This window comes from Lactuca saligna, chromosome 9 (genome assembly GCF_052625555.1).
Source record: "Lactuca saligna cultivar CGN05327 chromosome 9, ASM5262555v1, whole genome shotgun sequence".
NCBI lineage: Eukaryota > Viridiplantae > Streptophyta > Magnoliopsida > Asterales > Asteraceae > Lactuca > Lactuca saligna.
The window spans coordinates 87,387,210-87,410,690 of NC_136425.1; the positions used below are offsets into that span (position 1 = coordinate 87,387,210).

Genomic DNA, 23,481 nt, shown 5'->3' on the forward strand with positions numbered 1-23,481 from the left:
GTGGCGGCTACAGCAGCTGTAGCAGCGACAGGGGGAGGAGCTAGTACAGGTTTTCAGTATCGGGACTTCGATAATACGGAGCCTCCCACTTTTGATGGAGTTCAGGATCCGATCGTTGCCATGAGATGGTTATCAGATGTGGAGGGATGTTTCTTCACGTGTTCATGCCCTGCTGATCAGAGGGTGTCACACCCCCGAACCAGACGGCGGAAACGTCCGAGGGCTATCGTGACTCATTGAATACCATCACAATGCATATACATGAAACATAACATTATACATCACCAACATTTGGAATGATACAACTGGTAACGTTACATTCATTACATTGTTCAAAACATTACATTCTCAAAAAAATAACTGTTTGATACTACTTAAACCACAGCAAAACGTCATAGAGTACAAATCATCCTTCACCTTATCTGTTACCTGAGAATACAAGTATTTTGAAAACGTCAACATATGAAATGTTGGTGAGTTCATAAGTAGTGTTTGAAATCCAATGTATTGTTTGAAAACCATCAGAAAATCTGATATTTTCTAAAAATAGAATAGTGTAAAAATATGTGATGATCCATGAGTATGCTTGTTTGAATTCTATAGATGTAAGCGTAAGAGTTGTGAAATTCGACCGGTAATTCATAATTGTAATTGTTGAAAACCCTAGGAAAACCCGACGTTTTCCTATCACTTTGCTTTACTTAGTTTGTGTACCGTTGTTTCGTTGCGTTAGAGGAAACCATTGAGCTCCGGAGGCATTGAGAATACAGTGGGTGGTGAAGTGTTGTGACGTGCGTTAATGAAAACGTCCAATCGACAACCTTACAAGCGATCCCTTAGGCATCACTCGTAATTCTTCACACCACTCAATCCTCCCGGACTTGTGTAGTCCCACGACCGGAGGGAAGAAGAGAAGGTGCGAAACCCTCGGTATTTCCCCGCGTCGTTCAAGACCATTGCAATTGCGAAGGGCCCGAAGCCCAACCCGCAATCGTGAGTTACAGACTTTACTAGCAGCACTGAAGGACCCTCGGGGACCAGCAGCATGTTTGCCATTGAAAGTCCTTTTACGTTATGTCGGATCGGTAAAACCCAACACTTCGTAAGAGAGAGGTCTTCGGGCCTTAAGATCAGGTCATTGGGCTAGCTAGGCTCAACAAACAAGATTTTACACTTTTGGGGCCCAAAGATGGTGCGTAGACGTCTGTGCACACTCGCATGTATAGTGACTTCCCAATCGTTATTAGTTATGAATCGTAATGTCGTAATGTCATAGTGTCGTTGTGTTAGTAGTTTCAGATTGTTATTGGTTCGAGACCGAACCAATTCGTTTGACAACGACTTTTGGTATTGTAATGTATTGTATTTCGTCGATAGGCGTGGTACCATCATTTGGTCAAATTGCATGTATTGAACTAGCCTTGAGAATTTTCTGTTTTCAGTCCCTCCTTATTTGTAAAATTTACCCTTTTCACCCCTTTATTTAAAAACTTTCCGGTTTGGTCCTTAAATCAATTTTCTTGACATTTTAACACCAAAAATTATTGAAATAAGTATTTTCCAGCATATTTTTCATAGAAAACAGCTTAAGTCCTTGAAATTGCAGTTTTCTCGGTTATAACCCCTCTTTTTCGCAATTTTTACATTTTTGGCCCAATTTGGAAAATTTTTGCAACTTTGGTCCTTTTTAAATTTGAAAAGCATTTTAAACCTTTGAAAAGTACATGGAACACTTATAGTCCACTGTTTTACAGAAAAATGCAGTTTTGGTCCTCCAAATTAGAAAATTTCGCATATTGGGCCTCATTGGGCCGAAAATGTCATATTTAGCCCAATAAGCTTGGAATTTATGTTTTTAACCCTCCAAATAGTACATTTTCAGAAAATGCATTATGTAAACTGTTTTGACTCATCTCACCCATCAGATTTCGAAATATTTCATTTTAGACCCTTCAACTTTGTATTTTTAACATTTTATGTCAAAAAAATGAGTTTTTAGCCCAAAATAAGTGTTGTCAAGCCATTTGGCTATTTTTCTTAGTATACTTTGCATGTAATAGTATATTTTATGCTAGAATAAAATATATATCTCGGTTTTTAGTATTTCATCACTAGATCTAGCATCAAAATCATACAAAACATACATATAAGCATAGAAATCAACCACAACATACACATAATGATGGATCTACACCTTTGCTTGTATTCTCCCCCACAAAAACTTATAAAAACCGAAAATAAGGGGGTATGAAACTCACCTTGGGTGTTGATTCGGTTTTTGAAGAAAGAATGGAAGAAATGAAGTGATTTTTGGCCTTTGCACTCCTTGATGAAGTTTTCGAGTTTATGGGGTTTTCTAGAGTGCAAGATCACGATTTTTGCATGGATTAGGAAGAGATTTTTGATAAAACAAGGAATACAAGTCATAGATCCAAGCAAAACCTTACCTTAGATGATGATTTTTGTGGAAGAACTTCCTTGAATGTTTCCTAAATCTCGAGATTTTGGATGGAGAAGAAGAAAGAAGCCTTGAGTGATCTAGAGAGAGTTTGTGAGAGATGTGTGTGTGTGTGGGTGTTGTTCGGCCGAGAGTGAGTGGGAGAGGAGAAGAAGAGTGACTTTGAGGTGATGTATGCATGGGTATATGTGATATGTTGCATGGATGTCCTTTAGTTAATAGTGAGGTGGCATGAGAAAGTCAAACCTTTCTCTTGGGCTTGTTTTGGGCCGAAAACATGGAAGGAAAAAGGAAAATTTGGGCTTTTTGCTCCTAAGCCCAATATTAGAGTTAGTCTTAGGTATTTATTGGCCTATAAAATAAAATTGTGATTTTTATGTTTTAATAAGCTAGATTGGGTTAATCATGGATCAAAACTTTCAATTTATTTCATTCTAGGCCCAATATGGCCCATAATATTGAAATAAATGAATGTAGGTCCAATTAGAGCCCAATTAGGGTTCTAAACCCATGATAGTCCAATTGGAAGCTTGTTGGTCCATTTGGATCCAATAAGGAAGTTCTAGTCCAAAATGGACTTAACAAGAACTTCTAGGGTTTCCAATTGTTTGATTTAGTGAATTTGGGGTTTAGTTTTCCATTGAGTAAGCATCATACATGCTTTTGAGTTTTTGATTTCCACATTCACTTGAGTATATAGCTTATATGACACAAAATTTCTAGTTGTGACATCATCCCCCCGTTAGAGGGAATTTCGTCCCGAAATTCTGTTTGAAAGCTAGATTTGAGAAAGCTAGAATAGGTGAGGGTACTTTTGCTTCATTTGGTCTTCGCGTTCCCAAGTGAATTCTGGCCCACGCTTTGCGTTCCACCCTACTTTCACGATCGGGATGCGACTCTGCTTAGTACGCTTCACCTCCATGTCCATGATTTCGATTGGTTCTTCAACGAACAGGAGATTCTCATTGATTTTGATTTCGTCAAGGGGAATGACGAGTGTTTCATCTGAGAGACACTTCTTCAGATTAGAGACGTGAAACACGGGGTGTACACCGTTTAGCTCTATGGGTAGTTGCAGTCTGTATGCTACTGGACCAATTCGAGCGACGATTTCGAAAGGTCCAATGTATCGTGGATTTAGCTTTCCCCGTTTTCCGAAACGTATAACCCCTTTCCAGGGCGAGACTTTTAACAGTACTCGGTCACCGACTTGAAATTCTAAGGGCTTCCACCGTTTGTTAGCGTAGCTCTTTTATCGGTCACGCGATGCTTGCAGTCGAGCTCTGATTTGAACGATCTTTTCTGTGGTTTCACGGATGATCTCCGGTCCCGTTTGTTAGTGTTTTGTCCAACGTATGGGTTTTTGCTAGCTGGGTGTCACCTACTTCAGCCCAACATAGTGGTGATCTACATTTACGCCCGTACAGTGCTTCGAAAGGAGCCACCTTGATGCTCGAATGGTAACTATTGTTGTATGAGAACTCGATTAAGGGTAGGTGGGTATCCCAAGACTTTCCAAAGTCTATCACGCATGCGCGGAGCATATCTTCGAGCGTTTGGATGGTTCGCTCGCTTTGACCATCCGTTTGTGGATGATAAGCGGTGCTCATATCGAGGTTTGTTCCCATCGCCTTATGGAGTGATTGCCAAAATCGGGACGTGAACCTACTGTCCCTATCCGAGATGATAGATGTTGGTATTCCGTGGAGTCTCACGATCTCTCGAATGTATAAACGCGTCAATCTCTCCATCTTGTACGATTCTTTAATTGGCAGGAAATGGGCAGATTTCGTTAGTCGGTCGATTATTACCCATATAGTGTCTAATCCATCCGACGTTTTGGGTAGCTTGGTCACGAAATCCATAGAAATCCCCTCCCATTTCCACTCAGGGATTTCCGGTTGCTATAACAATCCTGAGGGTTTTTGGTATTCCACTTTTACTTTGGCGCACGTAAGGCACTTACTGACGTAGGTCGCGATTTCCGCCTTCATGTTAGGCCACCAATAGTGTTGCTTAATATCCAAATACATCTTATCAGAACCGGGATGAATGGAGTATCGCGTCTTGTGGGCTTCCTTCATGACAACATCTCTAAACCCTCCAAATTTAGGGACCCAAATACGGTTCATGAAATAGTATACTCCATTCTCCTTTGCCTCCAGGTTCTTTTCCATTCCGCGCAATACTTCGCTTGCTCTATTTTCTGTCTTCATGGCCTCTGACTGGGCTACTGCAATTTGAGTGGCCAGGTGTGATTGAATGGTTATCGAGAGAGTTTTCGTACAACGATTAGAGTACTCCTTCCGACTTAATGCATCAGCTACCACGTTGGCCTTGCTTGGGTGGTACTTAATCTCACACTCATAATCATTTAGCAACTCAACCCATCTTCGTTGCCTCATGTTTAACTCTTTTTGGTTCAAGATGTGTTGGAGAATCTTGTGATCCGTGAAGATGGTGCACTTTGTACCGTAAAGGTAATGCCTCCAAATTTTTAGGGCAAAGACTACAGCTCCCAACTCTAGGTCATGGGTCGTGTAGTTTACTTCATGCGTCTTTAGCTGGCGGGATGCATAGGCTATCACTCTCCCACGTTGCATGAGAACGCAACCTAAACCCTGATTTGACGCGTCGCAGTAGACTACAAAATCTTCCGTTCCTTCAGGCAGAGATAGTACAGGTGCGCTACAGAGAGCTTGTTTCAAGGTTCGAAACACGATCTCTTGTTTGTCTGTCCATTTGAATGGTACCCCCTTTTACGTAAGCGAGGTAAGTGGCTTGGCGATCTTAGAGAAGTTTTGAATGAACCTCCTATAGTAGCCTGCTAATCCCAAGAATTGACGAATTTCCGTGGGCGTTGTCGGGATTTCCCATCCTTCTACAGCTTTGACCTTAGAGGGATCCACATGGATTCCATCTTGGCTGACTACATGACCTAGGAAGTTCACGCTCCGCAGCCAGAACTCACACTTGGAGAGTTTGGCGTAAAGTTTTTCTGATCGTAGAGTTTCTAAGACTTGTCGAAGATGTTGGCCATGCTCTTCCTTGCTTCGAGAATAGACGAGGATGTCATCGATAAAAACAATGACAAAGTTGTCGAGAAACGGTCGGCAGATTCGATTCATTAGGTCCATAAATGCGGCAGGGGCATTCGTTAGACCGAAGGGCATTACGACAAATTCATAATGTCCGTAGCGAGTTCGGAAAGCGGTTTTTGGAATATCCTCTTCCCGAACTTTGAGTTGGTGGTATCCGGACCGTAGATCTATTTTAGAAAAATAACTAGCTCCTTGGAGCTGGTCAAATAGGTCATCGATTCGTGGGAGTGGGTAGCGGTTCTTGATTGTGAGTTTATTTAACTCTCTGTAATCGATACACATTCTAAAAGATCCGTCTTTCTTTTTGACAAAGAGCACCGGAGCTCCCCATGGCGAGTAACTAGGTCGAATAAATCCCTTATCCAAAAGTTCGCTGAGTTGGCTGGATAATTCCTGCATCTCGGCAGGAGCCAATCGATAGGGTGATTTAGCAAGAGGAGTTGCTCCTGGAATAAGGTCGATTCAAAATTCAACCTGTCTCTCTGGGGGTACTCCCGGAAGATCTTCAGGAAACACGTCCGGAAATTCACATACTACAGGAATGTCTCGAACATTAATCTCCTCCTTGGTTTTGTCCACCACGTGAGCTAGGAACGCCAGATTGTTCCTTCGTAGATATTTTTGTGCCTTGACACACGAAACGAGGCGAAGGTTCATGCTAGATTTGTCTCTGTAGATTACTAGGGTTTCGTGATTTGGAAGACGAAGACGGACGGCCTTCTCATGGCACATAATTTCGGCATGGTGGGGGCTTAACCAGTCCATGCCGATGATCACATCGAAGCTCCTAATTGACACTGGCATTAGATCTATTCGAAAAACGTGTTGATTAAGAGTTAGGGTACATCCGGTGTAGATTTCCCTAGTGGATTCGGTTTTCCCATTGTCCATTTCCACCGTATAGGCTTCATTTAGCTTTTGGGGAAGTTGTTTTAATAAGTGCTTAAACTTATTGCTTACGAAACTTCGCTCCGCTCCGGTGTCAAATAAGATGCATGCATATGCGTGGTTTAAGAGAAACGTACCGGTAACAACAGAAGGGTCTTGAATAGCCTCACTCTGACCCATGGTCAACATCCTTCCTGTTCCTCCATTTCTTAAATTGTTGTTGTTGGGACATTCTCGGCGGATGTGTCCAGTCTTCCCGCATCCGAAACAGGTGTAGCTAGGCCCTGCACTATTGCCGCTGGCATGGGCGTTGTTGTTGTTGCGAGGGTTGTTGTTGTTGATTCCCTGATTTTGGTTATGGGACGGGTAAGCCTTGCAGTACTTTGCGGTGTGACCCCTTCGGTTGCAAATGGTGCACTGAAAATCCTTGCATTCTCCATAGTGATGGAAACCACACTTGTTGCATTTGGGAAGATTACCGGAATAAGGTTTGGAAGCATTTGAAGTGGCTGAGGTTGGAGCATATGGTGCGGCTGGAACCGATGTGGTAACAGCATTAACCGCCACTTTCTGCTGCTTCTTGGAGGTGTCGGGGCCCTGGCGCCCCTTCCTCTTATTGTTCTTTCCCCTCTTGCCATCTCCTTCCTTCGTCTTCTCAGCCTCCACTGGCTTCTCTCCCTTTTTGTTGTTATGGTCGTACAACCTTTTTGCCAGTCTCTTTGCACTGTCAAATGTTTCGGGGTTTGCAGCTATCACATTCCCTTGAATTGGTGATGTGAGTCCCCAAATGAATCGTTCAATCTTCTTTCCTTCCGAGGCGATCATACCCGGGCACAGCAGAGATAGTTCGCTAAATCTCGATATGTAGGCATCGATATTCACGTTCTGCACAGTGAGGTTCCATAGCTCTTGTTCCATCTTCTGTATTTCGCCCCGTGGGCAGTACTCGGCCATTAACATTTCTTTCATCTCCGTCCACGGCATAGAGTTGGCTACAGGGAGTGTCATGGATTCTACATGTCCGTTCCACCAGGTGAGTGCTTGATCCACAAAAGTGCAGGCTGCGAACTTCACCTTCATGTGCTCAGGGCAGTCGCATATCTCGAATACCGACTCCACCTTTTCGATCCATCGCTTCAGAGTGATCACTCCTCCAGTGCCATTAAAAGTTCGTGGTTTGGCGTTTGTGAAGTCCTTGTAGGTACATGTCTTGGTGGGTCCTTGATTCATTCCATTGTTTGAACTTCCGGCTCCTTGCCCATTGACTCCTCCATTGTTCCCTTGTTGAATTTGCGCAATCGCTGCAGTGACTGCTGCAGATACAGCTGCCTGGAAGGCGGCTGAGTCAACTTCAGGTGGGGTTGGTCCTGGGTTTCCGCGAGTAGGTCGGAGAGGCATCTTTCTGTGACAAAACGGAAAGATGTTGAGGGTATGTGGTTTCGGTGAGGTCGTGATCCTACTGACTAGGTGCATGGTACGAACTTAAACACTACTACCATTGACCAATCAATAATAATATCTCAACACATAGCAATTTGCAATATCGTAATAAAACACGTAAAAATTTATTAATATTATCCGCATTTGATACATGAAAATTTGCTCGTAGGAGCATACATGAGTGATACTAGTTCGACAGCATAACGGCTCTATGAGTAGTGTAGTCACTTAAACATAGAGTCGGGGTACACAGCATATTTCCTAACGACCTACTATGATAAGTCTATCCCTAACCGCGATGAGTTGCGCCCGGAGGTGGTGCCGAGGATGTGGATGCTCCCTGCAGACGAGCCACCAAGCGTTTTGCGTCCCGAAGTCGAGACTCCCACCGAACCTGCCTCATGTGAAACTCTCGAAGGACGTCACGCGTCTCCTGCTCCGCACGCTCGACCCTAGTCCTCAACTGGCGCACCTGATCCGCAGTGTCCTGGGCAAGGTCGCCCGTATTCCGTAACCGTTTCACCATGACTGGAAGGGCTCGATCAGCCGGTCCTCCGTCTCTCAGGTCAAAGAACTCGCGTGACATGCCATACGGGGGTCGCTGTCCCTGCTGTCTGCTCCATCTCCAAAGATCAATACCCCAGGGAGGTGTAGGACCAGTGGGGCCTACGCGATAGGCAGGCACCCTGATCGGGTAAGGGGGGTTGATGACTTCGGACTCCGCATCCGAATCACCCCCTTCTCCATCATCAGCATCCTCCTCGAGGCTTCCTTCATCTTCCTCTGATTCGGCAGGCTCGCCCTCAACTTCGGCCTCCGGTTCCCCGTCAGATTCCTCTTCGGGGTCTTCCTCAGGCTCCTCCTCAGGCTCTTCCTCTAACCATCCCTTGTTCCCCTGGTTAGGGAAGTAGAGGTCTCCAGGGTGATGAAAACCAGCCATGTGGTCTGCGAGAGTGTGTAATTATGTTAACGTTATTCCTAGGATGCTACAATTATCGCATAGATCAAGTAGGCGTTCTCTTTTCGGTGGTAGGGGTATAGTTTTAGATTCCCTAGAAATCCCAATCTCATCAGGACGTGTGTTAGTTTTACTTTGGAGAGAATGTAGTTGATCAGGCTGCATTCACTCCTTGGAATCACTAAGAACAGTTCCCGAATTAACCGAGACACTAGTATTATTTTTGTTTGGTTCGGCGTTATGTTCCTATTCCTAGTGCAGACAAGGGTGTTTTATTTACTTGTTTTGTTCAGAGTTATGTTAGTCCCTCTTTTTGGTTTATAGTTGCATATCCATGTGTGGCTAGATATGCTAGTTCACTATAAACAAAGCTCTGATACCAACCTGTCACACCCCCGAACAAGACGGCGGAAACGTCCGAGGGCTATCGTGACTCATTGAATACCATCACAATGCATATACATGAAACATAACATTATACATCACCAACATTTGGAATGATACAACTAGTAACGTTACATTCATTACATTGTTCAAAACATTACATTCTCAAAAAAATAACTGTTTGATACTACTTAAACCACAACAAAACGTCATAGAGTACAAATCATCCTTCACCTTATCTGTTACCTGAGAATACAAGTATTTTGAAAACGTCAACATATGAAATGTTGGTGAGTTCATAAGTAGTGTTTGAAATCCAATGTATTGTTTGAAAACCATCAGAAAATCCGATATTTTCTAAAAATAGAATAGTGTAAAAATATGTGATGATCCATGAGTATGCTTGTTTGAATTCTATAGATGTAAGCGTAAGAGTTGTGAAATTCGACCGGTAATTCATAATTGTAATTGTTGAAAACCCTAGGAAAACCCGACGTTTTCCTATCACTTTGCTTTACTTAGTTTGTGTACCGTTGTTTCGTTGCGTTAGAGGAAACCATTGAGCTCCGGAGGCATTGAGAATACAGTGGGTGGTGAAGTGTTGTGACGTGCGTTAATGAAAACGCCCAATCGACAACCTTACAAGCGATCCCTTAGGCGTCACTCGTAATTCTTCACACCACTCAATCCTCCCGGACTTGTGTAGTCCCACGACCGGAGGGAAGAAGAGAAGGTGCGAAACCCTCGGTATTTCCCCGCGTCGTTCAAGACTATTGCAATTGCGAAGGGCCCGAAGCCCAACCCGCAATCGTGAGTTACAGACTTTACTAGCAGCACTGAAGGACCCTCGGGGACCAGCAGCATGTTTGCCATTGAAAGTCCTTTTACGTTATGTCGGATCGGTAAAACCCAACACTTCGTAAGAGAGAGGTCTTCGGGCCTTAAGATCAGGTCATTGGGCTAGCTAGGCTCAACAAACAAGATTTTAAACTTTTGGGGCCCAAAGATGGTGCGTAGACGTCTGTGCACACTCGCATGTATAGTGACTTCCCAATCGTTATTAGTTATGAATCGTAATGTCGTAATGTCATAGTGTCGTTGTGTTAGTAGTTTCGGATTGTTATTGGTTCGAGACCGAACCAATTCGTTTGACAACGACTTTTGGTATTGTAATGTATTGTATTTCGTCGATAGGCGTGGTACCATCATTTGGTCAAATTGCATGTATTGAACTAGCCTTGAGAATTTTCTGTTTTCAGTCCCTCCTTATTTGTAAAATTTACCCTTTTCACCCCTTTATTTAAAAACTTTCCGGTTTGGTCCTTAAATCAATTTTCTTGACATTTTAACACCAAAAATTATTGAAATAAGTATTTTCCAGCATATTTTTCATAGAAAACAGCTTAAGTCCTTGAAATTGCAGTTTTCTCGGTTATAACCCCTCTTTTTCGCAATTTTTACATTTTTGGCCCAATTTGGAAAATTTTTGCAACTTTGGTCCTTTTTAAATTTGAAAAGCATTTTAAACCTTTGAAAAGTACATGGAACACTTATAGTCCACTGTTTTACAGAAAAATGCAGTTTTGGTCCTCCAAATTAGAAAATTTCGCATATTGGGCCTCATTGGGCCGAAAATGTCATATTTAGCCCAATAAGCTTGGAATTTATGTTTTTAACCCTCCAAATAGTACATTTTCAGAAAATGCATTATGTAAACTGTTTTGACTCATCTCACCCATCAGATTTCGAAATATTTCATTTTAGACCCTTCAACTTTGTATTTTTAACATTTTATGTCAAAAAAATGAGTTTTTAGCCCAAAATAAGTGTTGTCAAGCCATTTGGCTATTTTTCTTAGTATACTTTGCATGTAATAGTATATTTTATGCTAGAATAAAATATATATCTCGGTTTTTAGTATTTCATCACTAGATCTAGCATCAAAATCATACAAAACATACATATAAGCATAGAAATCAACCACAACATACACATAATGATGGATCTACACCTTTGCTTGTATTCTCCCCCACAAAAACTTATAAAAACCGAAAATAAGGGGGTATGAAACTCACCTTGGGTGTTGATTCGGTTTTTGAAGAAAGAATGGAAGAAATGAAGTGATTTTTGGCCTTTGCACTCCTTGATGAAGTTTTCGAGTTTATGGGGTTTTCTAGAGTGCAAGATCACGATTTTTGCATGGATTAGGAAGAGATTTTTGATAAAACAAGGAATACAAGTCATAGATCCAAGCAAAACCTTACCTTAGATGATGATTTTTGTGGAAGAACTTCCTTGAATGCTTCCTAAATCTCGAGATTTTGGATGGAGAAGAAGAAAGAAGCCTTGAGTGATCTAGAGAGAGTTTGTGAGAGATGTGTGTGTGTGTGGGTGTTGTTCGGCCGAGAGTGAGTGGGAGAGGAGAAGAAGAGTGACTTTGAGGTGATGTATGCATGGGTATATGTGATATGTTGCATGGATGTCCTTTAGTTAATAGTGAGGTGGTATGAGAAAGTCAAACCTTTCTCTATGGCTTGTTTTGGGCCGAAAACATGGAAGGAAAAAGGAAAATTTGGGATTTTTGCTCCTAAGCCCAATATTAGAGTTAGTCTTAGGTATTTATTGGCCTATAAAATAAAATTGTGATTTTTATGTTTTAATAAGCTAGATTGGGTTAATCATGGATCAAAACTTTCAATTTATTTCATTCTAGGCCCAATATGGCCCATAATATTGAAATAAATGAATGTGGGTCCAATTAGAGCCCAATTAGGGTTCTAAACCCATGATAGTCCAATTGGAAGCTTGTTGGTCCATTTGGATCCAATAAGGAAGTTCTAGTCCAAAATGGACTTAACAAGAACTTCTAGGGTTTCCAATTGTTTGATGTAGTGAATTTGGGGTTTAGTTTTCCATTGAGTAAGCATCATACATGCTTTTGAGTTTTTGATTTCCACATTCACTTGAGTATATAGCTTATATGACACAAAATTTCTAGTTGTGACAGAGGGTGAGGTGCGCTCTAAACCTGTTAAGGCTCGGGGCAAAGGATTGGTGGAGATTGACCACGGGGATGTACTCGGATGCGCAGAGGGCTGCGATTTCATGGGATCAGTTTAGAGAGATGTTCAGCACTCGTTATGTTCCGCAAGTCGAGAGGGAGAGGTTGGCTCAGGAGTTCTTGGAGCTGAAACAGGATTCGGAGTCGGTGACGGAAATCACCAGGATGTTTACTGAGAGGGCGATGTTTTGCCCTGAGTTCGCTTCGGAGTAGGCTCAGATGTCCCGATATTTGAGTATGCTAAAGAGAGACATCAGGCAGTTTGTGTCTGCATAGAGGTGCGAGACCTTGCTGGAGTTGCAGGAGGCCGCCAGGCGGCGTGAGTTAGAGATTGAGTTGCAGATGCGTGAGCTGAGGCAATCTCCGGTTCAGTCGCAGCCGGCGACGAAACGGTCTAAGACCGTTGATTCCAGGATGGGAGATCAGGGTAGCCACGTCTGTGGAAAGTGTGGAAGGGGTCATGCCGGAGTTTGTCGGTCCGGTGGAGCATGCCGCAAGTGCGGAAAGGAGGGACACTATGCGAGGGATTGTCGGCAGTCAGTGTCGGTTCGGGATTTGAGGATATGCTATCATTGTCATAAGGTTGGACATTTGAGGGTCAACTATCCACGGCTTGCTGCAGGACCGGTGCAGGCTCCAGTACCGGCTACGTTGAGGATCACAGGTGGAGGTCAGGGTGGAGCGGAGCCCCCAAGGGCTTAGGGTCGTGCTTTTCAGCTTGCTGCTGCGGGTATGTTTCTTTCTGTTGTTTTGATTATTTATGATTATTGTGGAGTATCGTTATCTGCTAGTCTCGTTGGATGGTTATGGAATTGCGTTTCGGGTTTTCGTGTGGTATCCGTTGTTCCTTGAGGGTCTGGCGAGTTGTGTTCGAGATTTCGTTTTGGTATCCTTTGTTCCCTGAAGGATCGATATGGTTATGGATTAGTACTTCGAGCTATTGTGGATTATCTCTGTGAGGATTAGTGGCGGATGCGGCGTTGGTTTGAATGTCAGGTAGCCTCTGCAGTCTGAGGGGTGGATATTTGAAGATTGGGTTCCTTTCGAGCGGGTTGCTCAGTGTGGAAACATGATTTTTATGGAAGTTGTTAGCGCCGGGGAGAAACATTTTGCGTGTAAGTGTTGGTCTTCTGCAAGGTTGCTTTGGGAGATCGGTGATGGCGATCGGTGATTAATTGTCAGTGTCTTAAGTGGGGGAGAATTTGAAATTCTCCGGATGGTCGTTAGGCTTGAGAGGTTGCTTAGCTGCTTGGGGAATTCAACGGTATTTCTTTCAGCCGAGAGCAGGCTCATATGAGTGAGTAACAGGCATGCGGGGCGGAATACAGACCTAGGGCATTTGATTGTGGAAGGCTTGGGAGCAGGCCGGGATCGAGCATGTAAGATGGAGATAGAGTTTGGAACCCCTAGAGGGCTAGAACGATATGCATGGGAGGATTTCCCGAAGAGATAGATCGGAATGATGAATGCTTGTTAAGCGGTCCGGATAGACTGAAGGCCGGTAGGCGTACCAGTCAGGCCAAAGGCTCGGAGGACGGTCCAGTCAGATTGGCTGAAGGTTCTGAGAGTGGTCCAGATTGGTTGAAGGCCTGGGGAGGCGGTCCAGTCATGCTGAAGACTCTGCGAGTATTGTTGGATTGGTTCGAGGACATGTATTGCGTATGTGGCAGTGTGATTACATTGGGAGGTCTGGCCCCGGGTAGCGATCTTGAGCAGTGAAGGTAGTGCATGGGCTTGAGAGTCCCTGCGATGAGAGTCAGAGTAGTGGTGATGTATGGATGTCGGGTACGCTTTAAGGAGGTAGCGTAGCGTGGGGTGAGCACCATAGTACCTGTCATGGTGACAGGGCGGACGAGTGGTTTCCTTGGTAAGGAAAGAGGGAGGAATGAAATTCCGAAACGGAGTGCGAATTCACGGAAGTGAAAGCGGCAGTGTAGAGTTATGATTGGAGTGGTCCGTCGATGGTTTTTGAGTAGTGTGTTTGCGGTAGTGGAATAAAAGCTCATTCGACTTGAGATGTCTGCTCAGGGCGCAGAGGGAATTCCGTAGGCGTAGAGCCAGGGAGAGGGGTTCGGAAGGGATGCAGGGAGAGAGTCTTGGACTCTCAGTGAGATTCTAATCAGGGTTTTGGGTATGTATTAGTGGTTCATCCTGGAGGGATGTTTGAGGATATCATCAGTGTATCGGGTTTTCCAAACCTGAGGGTGCTAGAGCTAGATCACCATGTGTGTGTGATTGCAAGAGGAGAACTCGTGGGAGTTGCTCCGGGATTGAAGAATGGGTCTTTCTGTCGTCATGGAATGGATAGAGTAGGATTCGGATCGGGGATCCGATGGTTCATGGTTTTCTAGCCATATGAGTCAAGTGAATGATGAGAATTGGAGCAGTAAGGCATCATGGGTAATTCTCAGTTGTGAGTGCGACTATCGGAGGGTACAGCCGGTGCCCGGTTTGAGACGGTGGTCAGGACACCGTAAGAGAAGAGAGAGTGAGTTGAGTTTCGTGGGGTATGCTTGAGGGACCTGGTCCGGTTAAAGCCAGGTGGCGCATCGTGGGAGTATTTTTTTTTTGAGTTGAGTTGCCGTAAGCTTCGAGGACGAAGCCTAATTTAAGTGGGGGAGAATTGTAACATCCCGGAATAGCAAGAGTAGTGTTGAAGGGCTAAAAGTGTAAATCTTAAAGGGCAACTCGGTGAGTCCATGGATGGACTCGGCGAGTAGAGTCGCGACTTTGGTCGCGTGACAAGTGACCTACTCGGCGAGTCCAAAGATGGACTCAGCGAGTAGGTGCTGGGCGAAGAAAACCCTAAATCCGGGGAATGAGCCCTATATAAAGATCATTATGTTTCCTCCACAGCCTCCTTGATCCCCCTTGAGTCCCAGAAACCCTAATTTCGTAGAGGAACCCCATTGTTGAGCAAATTGGAGCTTGGAGAGGTGTTTGTTGAAGAAATCTTGAAGGAGAAGAGGCTTGGATCAAAGGGCTTTGCTTGGATTCGAGTTTCATTGCTGTTGGGGCAATCTTTGGAGGTAATACTTTCGTTCTTGGGCTGTGTTCTCCTAGATTCTCATTTTGGGGTTGTGTGGGAAGCTTAGTTGTGTGACATCTTGAGTTTGAAGGATGGATCTGAGGTTGCTACCTCAGATCTGGAGTGGAGAAGATCTTAAGAGCATTAAAGCCCCTGTTCTTGTGTTGTTAATGGAGCTATCATGTCCCAAACCTTAGCCCTAATGTGTATTATGCCTAGATCTTCATGGAATCATGTAAAGTTTGCCACTTTACGTGATGGATGGGTTGTAGGAGGTTAGATCTATGTTTTGGATCAATTGCATGGCCTGGAGTGCTTCTGAATTGATTCAGACCGGTGATACTCGGCGAGTCACATGGGTGGACTCGACGAGTTGCTTGAAGATGGCTTGGAACTCGGCGAGTTGGAAGAACAAGTCGGCGAGTAGGTTGAAGATAGCCTTAGACTCGGCGAGTCTTGTCGAAGAGTCCCGATATTTCCTGGTTGAGTCGAGAATCGGTGAGTCAAGGGATGACTCGGTGAGTTGGGTCGCTAATTGAGGGAAGTTCTGAGCATAGGGACTCGGCGAGTCATCGGGTTCACTCGGCGAGTAGGGTCAGTCAGGGGTTGACTTTGACTTTGTCCAAGGTTGACCAGTTGTCTTCCAGGGGTATTTTGGTAATTAAGGGTATTTATTGAATTGAATGTTTCGGTGTTCAGTGGAGGAGTTCGTGTCAGGGTTGGAGCAGCGGGATCTTATCCTTTCAGCCGGCAGTTTCGAGGTGAGTTATCCTCACTATATCAACAGGGTCTAAGGCACCAAGGCCGGCCCTTATCGGATTGAGATCCGGGTAGTTGTTATTATTTTGTTGTTGTGATATGCTTGCATCCTGAGAGTTAGGACGGTATACGTTAGAGACCTGATTGATATCGGTATCCTAAGAGATAGGGAGATGCTATGCTAATGACCTGTTAGGTCGGTATCCTTCTTAGAGTATGTTATGCTATGTGATCTGCTAGATCGGCTTGTTTGAATGTGAACTGTTATATGATTATATGTTTATGTGTACATGGTTGCTTGGACTGGAGATGGGTTGAGGCAGTTCAGCTTTGTGCTGTAGGCCAAGATACTCAGGGCGGATTGGTTGTTCCGAAGGCCCAGCGAGCGGTCCGGATATACTGTAGGCCCCACGCGGGCGGACCAGACGTGCCGAGGCTCGGAGAGTGGACCAGGCCGACTGAAGGCCCGATGCGGGTGGACCAAGCATACTGTAGACTCAGAGAGTGGACCAGGTGAGTTGAAGGCCCAGTGCGGGCGGACCAACCACACTGTAGACTCGAAGGACATGACTAGACTTGGAGGATGGATCCGGTGGACTGAAGGCCGATACGGCGGACCAGTCACACAGTAGACCCGATATGCATGGCTGTTCTATGTTCTGTTATGTTATGCATGTTTTATATGTTATGGGCCGGAAGGCAATATGTTTTGGACCGGAAGGTCGTAGCCTGGAAGGGCGTATATGTGGTTGGTGTTTTGGGGGTATCTCACTAAGCTTTCGGGCTTACAGTTGTGGTTTAATGTTTTTCAGGTTCTTCAGGAAACTGTAGCAAGGCGAAGGCGTGATCGTACCGCTCCTCAGGATTTTGTAGCAATGTGATTTTGGGAATACTCTAAATGATTTGTATTGAAAACCTTTTGTAAACAATTTAATGAAATCGGGTTGTTTTTGAAAAATTTAAATTGGTTGTATTTTTCGGTTGTTACAAAAAGTGTCAAAATGGGTAAAGAATGAGGAGCAAAGTTTCCAAAAAACATTTAAATTTACTATTCCTAACTTTGAAGCCCAACAATCACTACAAGAAGTATACTCTTTAGCGGCGACACTATTACCGGCGACAAGAGGCTTTATCGGCGACTTTAGATAAAGTCGCCGGTAATAGTGTCGCCGCTAAAGGGTTGTCACCCGAATCCACACTTTCCCCCTCTATTGCATCTCAACCGTTCGATGAGATATCCAATCCAACGGGTGGGGGTGCCTTATCCTGTCTAACCTAATATCGGCGACACAGATGTCGCCGCTAAAGGTTAAAAAAGTCGCCGCTAATAGTCCGCTAAAAATGATGCGGTACCCTTCCCTCCAGTTTGTCGCCGCTATTACTCATTGTCGCCGGTAAAGCCCCTGTTGTCGCCGCTAAAAGTGTCGCCGCTATTGGCTGTCGCAGATAAAAAAAAACGCATGCAGATAACCTCCCTTCTTCATTTTCCTTTCTGTTTACTTCCAATTTCCTTCACCATCTCGCCGATTTCCTCTTCAATCTGCTTCTTCCAAGCAAATTTCTCCCCACATTGTTCCAAGCAAGTGTCTCTAGGTGTGGTTAAAGCTTTGGGATCAATTTCTACCTCCATTTCTTGAAGAAAGGTAAGTTTTTTTTTGATGATTTCATTTTTATTTTGTATGAATTTCGATTTTGTAGCTTTATGTAGTGATTGAATGATAATAAATTGTTCATATTCTTGTTTTTTGTGGTGTTGTTTTGGATTAGAAACAAGTTATTCAATTTTTTGTTTGTGGTTATTGAATTGCAATTAGTTGTATAGCTTCAAGTTGTATTTATATGTGAAATTATGTGAAAATTAGATTGTATATTCCGTATTTGTTTGAATATATGTGAATTTGGTATATATATTCCAATGTATGTGTGTTTGATGTATATGTGGTATATTAGTATTTGGTAGAAATTATATGTATTTGTTATAAGTAGAATGTTATTGTGTGTATGTGAATGTATGTATGTTTGGTGTAAATGTGATATATGATTGTGAAACTTTTGTATTTGGTATAAATAGGATGTTATTATGTATGTATGTGAAATTATGTGTATTTGTTTTAAGTAGGATGTTATTTTGTGTGTATTTGTATTTGGTGTATATGTGGTATATGTATGTAAAAGTATGTGACTTTCACCTTCTTATGTATTATGTAAAACTATGTGGTTTTGGTATAAGTAGGATGCTATAATTGAAAAAAAAAAATAAACATACATTATTTTTATAATTTGAAAAAAAAACACAAAAAAACCTATAAAATTGTTTTAAAACTTATATACAAAAACTAGAAAGCTTCTAGTTTTTACCCAAGCTAACTCCAAATTAATTAACCAATAAGTTATATAGTTAACTTATAATTGGAAAAAAAAAAAACACAAAAAAAATTATAAAATTGTTTAAAAACTTATATATATTTTAATCTCGACGGTAAAAAAACAACACAACAACATAATATGTATGTAAAAGTATGTGACTTTCACCTTCTTATGTATTATGTAAAACTATGTGGTTTTGGTATAAGTAGGATCCTATAATTGAAAAAAAAAAAAAACATTATTTTTATAATTTAAAAAAAAAACACAAAAAAACTATAAAATTGTTTAAAAACTTATATACAAAAACTAGAAGGCTTCTAGTTTTTACCCAAGCTAACTCCAAATTACTTAACCAATAAGTTATATAGTTAACTTATAATTGGAAAAAAAACACAAAAAAAAAATTATAAAATTGTTTAAAAACTTATATATATTTTAATCTCGACGGTAAAAAAAAAAAAAAAAAAAAAAAAAAAAAAAAAAAACACAACATAATATGTATGTAAAAGTATGTGAATTTCACCTTCTTATGTATTATGTAAAATTATGTGGTTTTCTTATAAATAGGATGCTATAATTGAAAAAAAAATACATTATTTTTATAATTTGAAAAAAAAACACAAAAAAAACTATAAAATTGTTTAAAAACTTATGTACAAAAACTAGAAAGCTTCTACTTTTACCCAAGCTAACTCCAAATTAATTAACCAATAAGTTATATAGTTAACTTATAATTGGAAAAAAAAACACAAAAAAAAAATTATAAAATTGTTTAAAAACTTATATATATTTTAATCTCGACGGTAAAAAAAACAACACAACAACATAATATGTATGTATATAAAAAAAGAAAGTAATTTAAATTAAAATTAATTTAAAAAATGCATAAATAAAAATTTTTAATTTATTTTTTTCATTTCTTTATTACTTAATTTTTGTATTATTTTAGATCTAAAAAAAATGTGGATTGGAAAAAAAAAACAATGCTAATTCTGTATACTAAACTCTAAACCCAAAATTATGTTTCAGCAACATCATGTCTATTGATAAAAGCTGGACTACTAATCCATATCGAAACCATCCCGAGTTCCAAGCATGACTCAAAGCTTTTATTGAGAAGTCCAAGTCGCACCTTGATAGTAATGGTAAAATCAGATGTGCATGTGAAAAATGTGATAACCGTTACTTCAAGTACCCGACTGCAGTTGAACGCCATATATTTATAAATGGTTTCAGTAAGGCGTACAAAATTTGGATCTATCATGGTGAATATTTTATTCCTCCAGTCGTCTTGCCAAGTAACGAAATGGCCGATTTAATCAACGATGTGATGTGGGAGTCGAGAGAAAATGATACTCACCACATACAATCTGCCACCCTGGCTTTGTATGAAAGAGTCATCATTCATGTTGACTTTGTTGATTCCAGGACCGAAAGCTCCAGGTAAGGATATGGATGTTTTCCTTAGACCGTTGGTGGAAGAGCTTAAACAGTTGTGGAACTCAGGCGTACGTATTAAAGATGCGACACATTCTTCACGATGAGAGCTATATTGTTGTGGACAATAAACGATTGGCCAGCTCGTAGTAGTTTATCAGGTTGGAGTGGGCAAGGGTATAGAGCATCTGCTACTTGCAATGAAGACACTCATTCGTACCGTGCAACAAACAAAGTCGTATATATCGGTCATCGTCGTTTCCTAGATGCTAATGATCCGTTAAGAAAGAGGTTGGACTTTAACGGGATGGAAGAAACAAGACCCGCTCCGAGACACTTTAGTAATGATGACATACAAGAGCAACTAGGTTGTCTACTAACTCGTAAACCGGGTAAACATCCTGAGCATGGAGGCGGGGAGCCAAAGCGGCAAGATTATGAGTTGAACTGGTCGAAACGAAGCATTTTCTTCGAACTCGAGTATTGGTCTTCTCTACAGTTGAAACACAACATAGATGTCATGCATGTCCAGAAAAATATGGACGAGAGTTTGTTAGGTACTCTCCTAATGAACGATAAAAGCAAAGACACATCAAATGCACGAGAGGACTTGAGAATTCTAAACATTCGGAGAAATGAATGGTTGCAAAAGAATGGTGACAAGTTTCATAGACCCCAGGCAAGATACTCTTTCACGAAATCTAGTCGACAACTCTTTTGTCAATTTATAAAAGAGGTTAAACTGTCGGATGGGTTTGGTTCTAACATTAGTAAGAAAGTGAACGATACCAATACTAACATTATTGGGTTGAAATCGCATGACCACCACATTCTTATGCAACGTTTGATACCGATTGGAGTAAGAGGGTTGTTAGACAAAGATACTTCTACACCTATTGTAGACCTTTGTACGTTTTTCAAGCAACTTTGTTCCAGAACATTGAAGGTGGAGGATATGAGGAAAGCAAAAGTAGACATTATTGCAATCTTGTGCAAGTTAGAATTGATTTATCCTCCGGTGTTTTTTGACATTATGGTTCATTTACTTTTGCATTTACCTGATGAAGCAATTGCTGGAGGCCCGGTTTGTATGAGATGGATTTTTCCATTCAAGAGATATATGAAAAAACTAAAAAACTATGTCAGAAACAAGGCGAAGCCAGAAGGTTCTATAGCTGAGGGTTATGTTGCTGAAGAAGCTTTATCATTTTGTTCAATGTACCTTCGAGATGTAAAGAATCGTCCGGAAAGAAATGTAGATGTTGTCATTGAAAAAACAAAGTTTTGGATGTTTGAGTCTAAATGTCGACCGACCAGCACAACTCAAATCAAAACTCTTAATTTAACGGAAATGCATAACATGGAATGGTTTGTATTGAATAGCTGTGAAGAAGTCAGACAGTATATCAAGTAATTAATCTTATCTCTAACTTTCATTCTTAATTTTTTATTTTATCTTTTTAAATCTATATCTTTTGGTCATCAACATAGGAAATTCAAATCTGAGCATCCCCAAAGTGATGAAAAGAGAGAATTTCGTAATTGGTTTCGTGAAAAGGTAATATAAATTAATAAACAAATTTGTTTCATTGATCTAACGAATACATAATACATATTAATTTATAATTGTTAGGTTCATCAAATGAAAATAGAAAAATCTCTAGAATTCCACAAAGAGTTGTCGGTTCTTGCAATGGGCCCGCAAATGAATGTCTATTCTTACACCGCATGCATAGTCAATGGTGTTAGGTTTATGGTACTTAGTCGTGACACACAACGTACAACACAAAACTCTGGGGTTTTAGCGGTGGGTGAGAAAGGCGAGAAATATTATGGCCAGTTAGAAGAGATTATAGAGTTGAAGTATACACATGATTATTCAACTGTACTATTTCGTTGCAAGTGGTTTGATACACGAACAGGAGTTATTTCTAGTGATAGTTTCACCAGTATCGACACACGACGCGAAGCATACAAAGATGATCAACTCATATATGTGTCACAAGCCAAACAAGTGTTCTACATCAGAGAGCCAAACAATAACCATCGGTGTGTTGTCGAGCATGTTAATCATCGAAGTATTTGGGATCTACCATCGAACGATGACCTTGTTCAAAATGTTGGCAATGTCTCACACGAAAATGTAGACGATGTCGATGTACTTCAAAATATCTCTTCATCCGATGCTCCACTTTTTATCGATTTCAGCATGTACTTTCAAAACATTCCTAGAGTCATTGTTGATGTAGAAAGTGCATCTGAAGTTCCTCCGCCAACTGGTAGAGTCAATGATGTTTCTGATTGCAATACTGATTACGATGACACCGATTCTGACTATGATACCGAAAAAGACACTGAAGGATATGAGGAAGATTCTGATTAGAATAGTTCTTATGTAATGTGTATTTGTAATATGTGTTTGTAATATGAACTTTATTTGGATTTCTAGTTTAAATAGAAATGTTTATTCCTATCTAAATGTTTATTCCTATCTAAATGTTTATTTCTATGTAATGTGTATCTATAATAAAAATTGTATTTGTATATCTTATAATTTTTCAGGAAATGATGAGAGTGTGGCTGTTGTTTATGTTTACCATGGCTGCTGTCATGGGCCGTGGACATGGGGGAGACGGAGCTGAGGACCCACCTTTCCAAGGTGGTAGAGGTCCTGGCCAGCACGAGCAGGACGGTAAGTCTTATCATGAATTTTTATTTACTATTTGGCTTCTCAGACGTTTCTAATAATTTTTAATTACATTTGTAGTTGAGGAACGTGCCCGAAGGAAAGTTCGAGGAAAAGCAAAAAATATAAAGCTTGAAAAAGCAATCTTGCGTAACCAGGGGAAACCAATAGGCATGCAATATGATAGGGATATCACATTTAATCCCGTAGGAGAGGCAGGATACATGTTTTCCCGAGAAGTTGGGAAAACAATGTGGCAGATTGTCCCTTTCGACAAATGGAGTTGGAAAAGAGTTTCCCCTGATATAAAGGACACTGTATTACAACATTTAGCGGTAATTATTTATTTAAATATATTTTATAGGTTTAACTATAATTGTTTTTTACTTGGTTAACTTTTTTTTAATTGTAGACAAAGTTTGATCTCAATCAAATGTACCAGGATGCACAAGCTACTCTATTGACAGAGAGTTTTCAAGCAGCCTTGTTAAAAGGTTTTCGAGAGCGTAAAGCCGACGCAAAAGAATATTTCAAGATGGTCGGAGGGTATGAAGATATCCCGAGAGCATTGGCAAATCCTCCGGATGGTATGCTTGTTGATAACTGGGAGAAGACAGTTGAGTATTTTCAAACTGACGAACACAAAATTGCTTCAGAAAGGAACAAAAAAATCCGTGAAAAGCAAACAACTATGAATCGTGGGGGTTCGAGCTCGTATAGCAGTACTTGCTATAAGAAGGTACCATACGATACATGTAATTATTTATTTAAAATATAATCTAATTTTTAAACTTAAACAGAACCTTAAGAGAGTGGAAACATTTCGCAAAGCTCATACCGATAAGAATGGTGTATTTGTTACTATTGAATCGGAACAACAATATGTAAGTATTTAATTATAATTTTATCATATA

General features: G+C 41.2%; 1 protein-coding gene across 1 annotated transcript; it reads left to right on the top strand.

Moving 5' to 3' along the window:
* The first annotated feature begins 19,984 nt into the window (after positions 1-19,984).
* Positions 19,985-22,264, top strand: LOC145016557 (uncharacterized). Its single transcript, XM_078974835.1, has 3 exons — positions 19,985-21,291; positions 21,373-21,419; positions 21,534-22,264. The coding sequence occupies exons 1-3, from the start codon at positions 19,985-19,987 to the stop codon at positions 22,262-22,264; spliced, it is 2,085 nt and encodes a 694-aa protein (XP_078830961.1).
* Positions 22,265-23,481: the final 1,217 nt, after the last annotated feature.

Excerpts from the sequence above, each read along its gene's own strand:
- LOC145016557 (XM_078974835.1), top strand. The coding sequence starts at position 19,985 with ATGAGAGCTATATTGTTGTGGACAATAAACGATTGGCCAGCTCGTAGT. Across the intron at positions 21,292-21,372 it reads GAAGTCAGACAGTATATCAA|GAAATTCAAATCTGAGCATC; the intron begins GTAATTAATCTT and ends TCATCAACATAG. Across the intron at positions 21,420-21,533 it reads TGATGAAAAGAGAGAATTTC|AAAAATCTCTAGAATTCCAC; the intron begins GTAATTGGTTTC and ends AAATGAAAATAG.